This window comes from Sinocyclocheilus rhinocerous, unplaced genomic scaffold (assembly GCF_001515625.1).
Source record: "Sinocyclocheilus rhinocerous isolate Xijiao unplaced genomic scaffold, SAMN03320098_v1.1 scaffold1128, whole genome shotgun sequence".
NCBI classification, from domain to species: Eukaryota; Metazoa; Chordata; class Actinopteri; order Cypriniformes; family Cyprinidae; genus Sinocyclocheilus; species Sinocyclocheilus rhinocerous.
In genome coordinates, this window is record NW_015632731.1 from 224,030 (window position 1) to 233,895 (window position 9,866).

General features: G+C 35.2%; 2 protein-coding genes across 2 annotated transcripts in view; both read left to right on the top strand.

The window, feature by feature from the left end:
• The first annotated feature begins 2,500 nt into the window (after window positions 1–2,500).
• On the top strand, window positions 2,501–5,988 carry LOC107742931 (extracellular calcium-sensing receptor). Its single transcript, XM_016556018.1, has 7 exons — window positions 2,501–2,715; window positions 2,871–3,162; window positions 3,325–4,116; window positions 4,235–4,462; window positions 4,600–4,723; window positions 4,893–5,340; window positions 5,529–5,988. Exons 1-7 carry the CDS (start codon window positions 2,501–2,503, stop codon window positions 5,986–5,988), a joined length of 2,559 nt encoding a protein of 852 aa, XP_016411504.1.
• Window positions 5,989–7,075: 1,087 nt separating this feature from the next.
• The window catches only part of LOC107742935 (extracellular calcium-sensing receptor-like), a 5,133-nt gene continuing 2,342 nt past the window's right edge, over window positions 7,076–9,866 (top strand). Inside the window, exons 1-5 of the mRNA XM_016556021.1 lie at window positions 7,076–7,357; window positions 7,534–8,340; window positions 8,867–9,094; window positions 9,209–9,332; window positions 9,485–9,830. Coding sequence (XP_016411507.1) covers window positions 7,103–7,357; window positions 7,534–8,340; window positions 8,867–9,094; window positions 9,209–9,332; window positions 9,485–9,830 — 1,760 coding nt within the window. The 5' untranslated portion in view covers window positions 7,076–7,102. The remainder of the gene's footprint in view (window positions 7,358–7,533; window positions 8,341–8,866; window positions 9,095–9,208; window positions 9,333–9,484; window positions 9,831–9,866) is intronic.

Consider the following 9,866-nt stretch of genomic DNA (forward strand, 5'->3'; position numbering starts at 1 on the left):
CGCGTTTCAGAAAGGCGGGGCATAGAGGAGAAACAATAATGTACAGTATGTGGAAAATAATGTGTTTTTTGAACCTTAAACCGCATAAACACATTTCATTACACCAAATACACCAAATAATGTTCTTTTTAGCAACATCATATGACCCCTTTAAGACTTCTGTCTATTCCTTAGTAAAAGTTTGTCTCAACAGCTTTGTGAATAGGTTTTGAGAGAAAACTCTTAGCTAAAAACTATTTAGGAGAACTCTTAGTGGTAAGGTAAAATGTTTTGTGAATACTGGCCCAGACCTCTATGGTACTGGTATTTATTTAAAGGAACTAAATAAATATAGGATTTAAATTGATTTAGGGGAATAAATTAAAAGAAGAAAAAAAGAACAGCAAAATAACAAGAATAATATTTTTTTTGCAAAGTAATCAATCTGAACTGCAAATAATATTATTATTTTAAAATATGCACCATTCAATTTTATTTGTATTCCTAATATGTTGAAAACGCAAAACAGAAAAAATGCTATTTTCGTCACATTCAATTAACTTAGACCATGGCTATGAATTACATGAATCACAAATGACAGGCCTACATTCAGTTCAATTCACTGGATATTGTTGGTCGTTTATGTCATTGTAAAACAATTGTAAAATAGCTATTACACGTTTAGCTACTTCGTACCATCACTGAAGTGCCGCGGTGAAATTCACAGTTTCTGTGAACAGTAAGGCCTGCCTTCGTTGATTTGATTGGTCATCTCAATCATTTTGACATTGTTGAGCGCTGTTGAGATGGCTGGAGCTGAGGCAGACCAGAAAATGTACATTTTAAAGGTCTTATATTGCAACCGTTTTTACTTTTATCCTATGAAAATTCTGAAAGAAAACGCTTCGTGAGCCGACTGTTTCTATGTAGTAACGAACGCAACTTTCATCGCACAAGCTCTTATTTTGGTGTTGTTGTTTCTAACATTGTGGTCATTTAAGCAGGCAGTTTGTTTCTTACATTCAACAGCCAGTCAAAATGGGTAAGCTTTCAACTGAACTTTATACATGCATTTTAAACGCTTATACTTTGTTCTTGCCCCGTCCATGCAGTAAATGCACGTTATTGAATAAGCAAGGTTTTCTAGAAGTGGGGCACATATTCATGTAGATATGTATTAACCTCCATTAATTCGCACACTGATAGCACACAAATATTTCTGCCCGTTTTCGCTCGTTGTCAGCCTCTGCTTTTCCACAACAGACTGAAGCCTCCGCGTGAATGTAGCGTGCCTTTGCTTTCAGCTAATAAAAGAAAAATTATGCAATTTCTGGTGTTATTTTATGTTTGTTGGGGCAGTCTTCAGCTCTTAAACATCTCAAAATACAGTCCGCTTCAGATTGCTTTTAATCACTGCATAAAAAGCCCAGCTACGGCCCTGCTCTTAATAAACAGATCTAATATAAATATGCAATTTCTTTCCCACCTGTTTACATTCACAGACATAACTGTTAATAAATAAATTAATAAAATGTTGTGTTTTTGACATAACCGTGTGTGTATTTGACATTTTAAGCACAATAAGACATGAAATAGAACTTAGTTTAGTACTCACATGCCTTGTGACAGCCACCTTGTGCACGTGCTTTGGATGTGTGCGCCCATATATCAGAATTTTAAACTGATTTTTTTAATACGCTTATTATTATTATTATTATTATTATTATTACACATTATTATTATTATTATTATTATTATTATTATTATCATCCCTCTACTGCATATATTTTGATGGTACATGATAAAAAATTATTGCAGAATCACGGATACAATTCTCCATTCACTTATCATAAGACAATGTTCAGAGAGCAATACAAAATGGGCATTTTTAAAATGGTATAATAAATGATCTGTGGGGTATTTTGAGCTGAAACTTCAAGACACATTTTTGGGGGCACATTTTGGGGACACCTTATATTAAATTGTGTATATAATTTAAGTGAATTCACCCTATAATGTAGTGTCTGTGTGGATTTCATTTACTTTTTTTTTTGTAAAATATTTTTATATAGTAAATATTTGTATCTCTTTGTTTCCTAGCAAATATTTGTATATAGTACAATCACGAAAGGATTTCAGCCAAGTTAATTATGCTTTTTTGGTTATGTTCAACAAACAAAAAGGATAAGACTGTAGAGTTCATAATGGGCAATATCAGCAATTAAATAAAATTTACTGCTCAAATGACAAAAACCTCCACTTTCTAAACAATTATTGAACAAACAAACAATCAAAAAAGGCTAGACTGACCAAAAATACATAAATGCATAAAATAATAATAATAATAATAATAATAATAATGTCAGGATGGAGCACCTCCTTTATTAACGGTTCAACTGTGTAATTTTCCCATAGAGGTTTAGTTCCTTTCATCGCTATAAATATCGCAAAATCCTTTCTGTTCTGCCTATTACAATATCATACCGGGTACGTCTCTGAGTAGCATATATTCAGTGGGTGGATGGAGTCATTCTTTGCACTCATGCACGTAGTAATGACCATCATTACTTTTACCAGAGCTAATGAAACTGTCTGTACTCTGCAAGGACAGCCTGTATACCCTCAGTTATGGAAAGATGGAGACATCATAATTGGAGGTGTTTTCTCCTTCCATAGCAGCTGGGAGATCAGACAAATAACATATTCTGTTACACCACCTCCACTGAATTGCATCAGGTAGGCAACATCTGAATCAGAATATATCAAAATGTATGTATACATAGCTAACAGTTTCAGTAAAATATAATTGCAAGAATATATACTTTTTTGAATATAATTTTAAGATTCACTTGAATGTAATGATTCACTTGAATATTTTTTTCCCAACCAAGTCTTAATTATAGAGACTTCCAGTATGTGCAGTCCATGCTCTTCGCTGTGGAGGAAATCAATAACAGTTCCACCTTGCTACCCGGGGTCTCATTAGGCTACAAGATCTATGATACATGTGGTTCGATGGCAATGGCTGTTAGAGTGACTATGGCTCTTGCTAATGGACATGAAAACACTTCCTCAGCTGGACCTTGCACCAAGCAAGCATATGTGCAAACCATACTAGGAGACACAACCTCATCAGCATGCATGGCGATGGCAAAAACTATTGGACCATTTAAACTTCCAATGGTATTAATTACTCTTTTTGAAAACTATTTCCAATATGACTGTACAGTCAAGTTATTTTATCAAAATATTGTTTATAAAAGAAATAATAATAATTTCATTCAGAAATATAAGCCACTCATGATTACTTAAAATAAGATAAAACACTATTTAATTGTCTCTTAGATCAGTCATTATGCCACCTGTGAGTGTCTCAGTGACAAAACCAAATATCCTTCATTTCTTCGAACTATTACGAGTGATTACTATCAGAGTAGAGCACTGGCAGAACTGGTTAGGCACTTTGGCTGGACCTGGGTGGGAGCCATAAGAACGGATGATGATTATGGTAATAATGGTATGGCCACTTTCACAAAGATGGCAGAACAGATGGGTATCTGTTTGGAATATTCTCTCCCATTTTTCAGAACCTACCCTGAAGATAAAGTAATAAGGATAATTGAGCAGATTAAAAGCTCTACTTCACGAGTGATTGTGGGATTTCTTGTGCACTGGGACTTGGAGGTTCTGCTGCATAAATTTGTTGAATACAATATTACTGGATACCAGTGGGTAGGTACTGAGGGTTGGATCTCTGATTCAGTCATTGCCAGTATGGATAAGCATCACATTCTACAAGGGGCAGTTGGTCTGGCTATACCCAAAACACAAGTGACAGGTCTAAAGGAATTTATTCTAGACATCAAGCCACTTAAGTCTTCAGGAAGTGTCATTTTTACAGAGCTCTGGGAAGCCCTATTTCAGTGTAAATACTCGACCAAGAATGATTCAAGGTTCACAACTCCATGTACAGGCAAAGAGGAATTGTCCCAGATGCAAAACACTTTTACAGATATGTCACTCATGCCCATCTTCAGCAATGTGTACAAAGGAGTGTATGCTGTTGCTCATACACTTCATAATCTTCTGGGCTGCAAGGAAAAATGTGCCTCAAAGAAACAGCTTAATCCTTTAACAGTGGGTTAACACTAAGTTTAGAATGAGCTCATATAATTTCTTGAATTAAACATTTTGGTCAATGACTGATTAACATTTAAAAAATTCTGTCTCTCTCTCTCCTACCTTTTCCCCCCAGTTTCTGACACACCTGCAAAAGGTGCGTTTCAAAACCAAGGATGGTGAGGAGGTTTACTTTGATGAGAATGGTGAAGCAGTGGCAAAATATGAAGTAATAAATTGGCAACCAAGTAAAAAAAAACATGATGAATTTGTCACTGTTGGGCTTTATGATGCCTCTCTTCCTGTGAAAGATTGTTTGGCAGTGAATATGGATTCAATTGTATGGGCAAATAATGTAACAAAAGTGAGGATAAAATAAAAAAATAAATAAAATAAAATAAATAAATAATAAAAAGTCAACTGTGTATGATGATTAACTTTATCATTGTATAGATACAATAATATGTTCAACAGTGTATAAAGTTGAAATATTTGTCACAGGTACCGGTGTCTGTGTGCAGTGAGAGCTGCCCCCCTGGCACTAGGAAGGCTGTGAAGAAAGGAAAGCCTATATGTTGTTATGACTGCATCCCATGCACAGAGGGAGAAATCAGTAACACTACAGGTAAAATGCATGCATACATACATGAATAAATAAATAAATACACAAACTGAGTAAATGTAGCTACAACTAGGCAAAGCCACATTTAATGTAATAATTCCACATTAAACGTTAAATTTGTCAATTATTATTATTATTATTATTATTACTTTATTTATTGCACTTCATACAGATTCTGTAACATGTATGCGGTGCCATCAAGACTTCTGGTCAAATCTGCAAAAGGATGGATGTGTTGAGAAGGAGACCGAATTTTTGTCTTTTGAGGAAATCATGGGAATCTTGCTTACAATGATTTCTATTGTTGGGACATTTATTACAATGATAATTGCTGTCATATTCTTCAAATATAAAAATACCCCAATAGTGAAAGCCAACAACTCAGAACTGAGCTTCCTGCTTCTGTTTTCACTGATGTTGTGTTTCCTCTGTTCACTTACTTTCATTGGTCGGCCCACTGAGTGGTCCTGTATGTTGCGTCACACAGCGTTTGGGATCACTTTTGTCCTCTGTATCTCCTGTGTTCTGGGGAAAACAGTTGTGGTTTTAATGGCCTTCAGGGCTACAATTCCAGGAAGTAATGTCATGAAATGGTTTGGGCCTCCTCAACAGAAATTCAAGTGTTCTTGGATTCACTCTCATACAAGTGCTTATTTGTGTGCTTTGGTTAACAATATCTCCACCCTTTCCCTTTAAAAATCTAAATTACGTCAAGGAAAAGATCATTTTAGAGTGTGATGTAGGTTCATCTATAGGTTTCTGGGCTGTTCTGGGTTATATAGGATTGCTTGCTCTTTTGTGAATTTAGTGTTCTTGGATTCACTCTTATACAAGTGCTTATTTGTGTGCTTTGGTTAACAATATCTCCACCCTTTCCCTTTAAAAATCTAAATTACGTCAAGGAAAAGATCATTTTAGAGTGTGATGTAGGTTCATCTATAGGTTTCTGGGCTGTTCTGGGTTATATAGGATTGCTTGCTCTTTTGTGTTTCATTTTGGCTTTCCTGGCCCGTAAATTGCCTGATAAGTTCAATGAAGCCAAATTCATCACATTCAGTATGCTCATATTCTGTGCTGTGTGGATTGCTTTTATTCCAGCTTATGTAAGCTCTCCTGGAAAGTTTACTGTGGCAGTAGAGATATTTGCTATTTTAGCTTCAAGTTTTGGTTTACTTTTCTGCATTTTTCTCCCAAAATGCTATGTGATTTTACTTAAACCGGAGAAGAATTCCAAAAAGCATATGATGGGCAAAATGGCATCAAACTAAGACAGCAGACTAACATATGTGAATTTATTATCCAATAAAATACCTTTTATTACAATTTTGTAAATATGGTAAGGTATGAATAAATAAAATGCAACGTGAAATGTCTTTTATATAACAATTAAATATGTATCAGAAACACACAACACATCAGCTACAATGGATGTTTAATGATATCGTTATGTCCTGGGATAAAGAAGAGGGGATTTCTTCCTTGAGCATTTTATCTTGCAAATAAGTAAGTAAATAAAATGCACACACACACATATATATATATATATATATTGCTGTACTGTATGGATAGCAGATTTGATCAAAATTAATTTACACATCAGTCACCCTTGAAAATTCTCTCATGGATCGCAGCTGAAAGGAACTAATCTAATGTTGGTAATTGTAGTATTCATTTTGATATTTGATTGCAGTTGAATTCCTAAGATTAAATTGCTGGACTTATTTAATTAACAACTTTTCACTGTTTTCTATGCATTTTACATCAGGTAGTTCTATTAGCACACAAATCCAAATTTGGCACTTATTGCGCAAGCAAACAAGCAAGCAAGTAAATAAATAAATAAATTTAATTTACAGAAGGAAATATTAGGGGCTGCAAAAGCAAAACAATTTACTGCTTAGAGAAGAATAAACTATGATTGGTACTTTCAGTCCCCTGAGAGAACTGATGCCATGAGTTGTTTGGGCTTCCCACACTGTATAAATGCAGTGGTCGGCAACAGGCAGGAACCAGAACTGCCATGCTGATACTTCAGCTGCTTTTGATGGTCCTGATAACCCAGGCAGACAAGCCTGACTGCACACCACAGGGGCACAGGGTGCTGCCTGAAATGGAGAAAGATGGAGACCTGATAATTGGGGGTATATTTTCCTTCCGCACCGGACAAGATGGCTACACAGAGTCCTTTACAAAAATGCCGGAAATACGTCCATGCAAAGAGTATGTATGTGTTAGTACCATGGTTTCATTTTCTCAATTTGTTTATTTATTTATTTTTTACATTTATTGTTATTGTGCTGAATCCTCTTCAGTAAAAATACAGCATGCCTGACTAAAATTCCCAAAAGTTTCAGTTTCAGGGAATTCAAGTTTGCTCACACAATGATGTTTGCAATAGATGAAATAAACAGGGACACAGACATTATCCCTGGAATTAAACTGGGCTATAAAATTTACAATGACTGTGGATCCACAGACATACTAAGAGCTGTGATGACATTAGTAAATGGTCTAGATCAGTCAGAAACAGGAGCAAACTGCACTAAACCTCCAACAGTCCAAGCCATTATTGGACATTCTGGATCAACACCAACCATGAGCTTTGCGAAGATTGTTGGAAGATTTCATATACCAGTGGTAAGCTATGTTTTATCTTCATAATTTTTTTTATGTGTAGTTATAATTAAAATTTTCCAGGTGGAAATTTCAAATAAGGACACTAATTCAATACATTTGAAAGTACTTTCATGTATCTTTTTTTTTTATTATTTTTTTTATAAATGTTTATCTTTTCACTATCTCTGTCTTTACAGATTAGTCATTTTGCAACATGTGCTTGTTTGAGCAACAGAAAGGAGTACCCTTCCTTTTTCCGAACTATTCCCAGTGATTACTATCAAAGCAGAGCACTGGCCCAGCTGGTCAGACATTTTGGCTGGATGTGGGTTGGGGCATTAAGCAATAAAAATGATTATGGAATAAATGGAATAACCACTTTTATTAAGGCTGCTAATGAGGAAGGAGTGTGTATTGAATACTCAGAAGCCTTTGAAAGTACCAGTCTATACCATGAAATAATTAGAATTGTGAATATTATCAGAACCTCCACATCTAAGGTAATAATGGCTTTCATGTCGCACAGAGAGATCAAGATACTGGTGGATGAGTTATACAAGCAGAACATTACAGGACTGCAGTGGATCGGAAGTGATGCCTGGATCACAGATGACTCTCTAGCTGATATCAACGGTCACACTTTGCTCATTGGATCTATAGGATTCACTGTCCGCAATGCTCAAATACCTGGACTAGACCTTTTTCTACAGGAAGTTAACCCCTCTCAGTTTCCTAGCAGCATATTTCTCAAAGACTTTTGGGAGCATGTCTTTGACTGTTCTTTGAATCCAAGTGAAATAAGAAAGACATGTAATGGCTCTGAGAACTTGAGGGATGTGCAAAACTCTTTCACTGACTTGACTGACTTAAGATTCTCAAACAATATATATAAAGCCGTTTATGCAGTAGCTCATGCAATTAATAATCTTCTCTCGTGTGATCAAAACAAAAGCTTAAATTCTAATTCCTCCTGTCTAAAACTTGTCGAAATAAAGCCTTGGCAGGTGAGACCAGATGTTTTTGCCAGAATAAAATAAATGTGACCCTGGACCACAAAACCAGTCGCTTGGGTATATTTTTAGCAATAGCCAAAAAAACATTGTATGGGTCAAAATTATCGATTTTTCTTTTATGCCAAAAATCATTAGGATATTAAGTAAAAATCATGTTCCATGAAGATATTTTGTAAATTTCCTACCGTAAAAATATATCAAAACTTAATTTTTGATTAGTAATATGCATTGCTAAGAACTTCATTTGGACAACTTTAAAGGAGATTTTCTCAGTATTTTGATTTTTTTGCACCATCAGATTCCAGATATTCAAATAGTTGTATCTCGGCCAAATATTGTCCTATCCTAACAAACCATACATCAAACCATTTATTCAGCTTTCAGATGATGTATAAATCTCAATTTCGAGAAATTGACCCTTATGACTGGTTTTGTGGTCCAGGGTCACAAATTACACATATACTTCAATCAGTTAGCCTGAAGACACTAACATTTTTATTTAATGTGCTTGCTGAAGGTCTTAAATTCCTTGCAGTCTATAAATTTCACAACAGCTGGGCGTGAAAATGTCTTTTTTGATAACAACGGAGACTCACCAGCAAGATATGAGCTGATCAATCTACAAAGTGTTAATAAAGGCAAAATGAAGGTGGAAACTATTGGCTATTACGATGCCTCTTTGCCTAAAGGTCAGCGGTTCTCCATTAATAATGTTCAGGTAGTCTGGAGAGAAGGAAGACATCTGGTAGAGATTTTTCTATACATTTTTAAACACACACACACTTTTTTATATATATTTGAATTACAACTCATGAAGTAAATATAATATTTTTTTTGTGCTTGTATTTGAATTGTGCAGGTGCCTGTGTCTAAATGCAGTGAGAGCTGTCCCCCAGGCACCAGAAAAGCTGTACAGAAAGGAAAACCTGTCTGTTGTTACGATTGTATACTATGCCCTCCAGGAGAGATTAGTAACAACACAGGTACATAACTATTACGAAACAATAATGGAAATGTCTGTTATATTAAAAAACAAATATTATTTGAAGATGTGTTTTGTTACAAAATTGGAGACAGTGCTTGATTAGTATTTTAAATAGAATTAATTATTTTAATTTTATTTTCTTCTTTCTAGATTCTATTAATTGCCTCAAATGCCCTATTGCTCAGTGGTCAAATACAAGAGGAGATGCCTGCATCCCAAAAGAAATTGAATTCTTCTCATATGATGAAATAATGGGGATACTTTTGGCATTGTTTTCTTTAGTTGGGGTCTTTTTCACAATAGTGATCATGCTGATTTTTTACATTTACAGAAACACACCTATAGTTAGAGCCAACAACTCAGAGTTGAGCTTCCTGTTGCTCTTCTCACTGACTCTGTGTTTCCTCTGTTCACTTACTTTTATTGGTCGGCCCACTGAGTGGTCCTGTATGTTGCGTCACACAGCATTTGGGATCACTTTTGTCCTCTGTATCTCCTGTGTTTTGGGGAAAACAATAGTGGTGTTAATGGC

Bases quoted from the DNA above. Each gene is read 5' to 3' on its own strand.
- LOC107742931 (XM_016556018.1), top strand. From the start codon at position 2,501: ATGGAGTCATTCTTTGCACTCATGCACGTAGTAATGACCATCATTACT. The intron at 3,163-3,324 runs GTATTAATTACT...ATTGTCTCTTAG, and splicing joins GACCATTTAAACTTCCAATG to ATCAGTCATTATGCCACCTG. The intron at 4,724-4,892 runs GTAAAATGCATG...CACTTCATACAG, and splicing joins AGAAATCAGTAACACTACAG to ATTCTGTAACATGTATGCGG.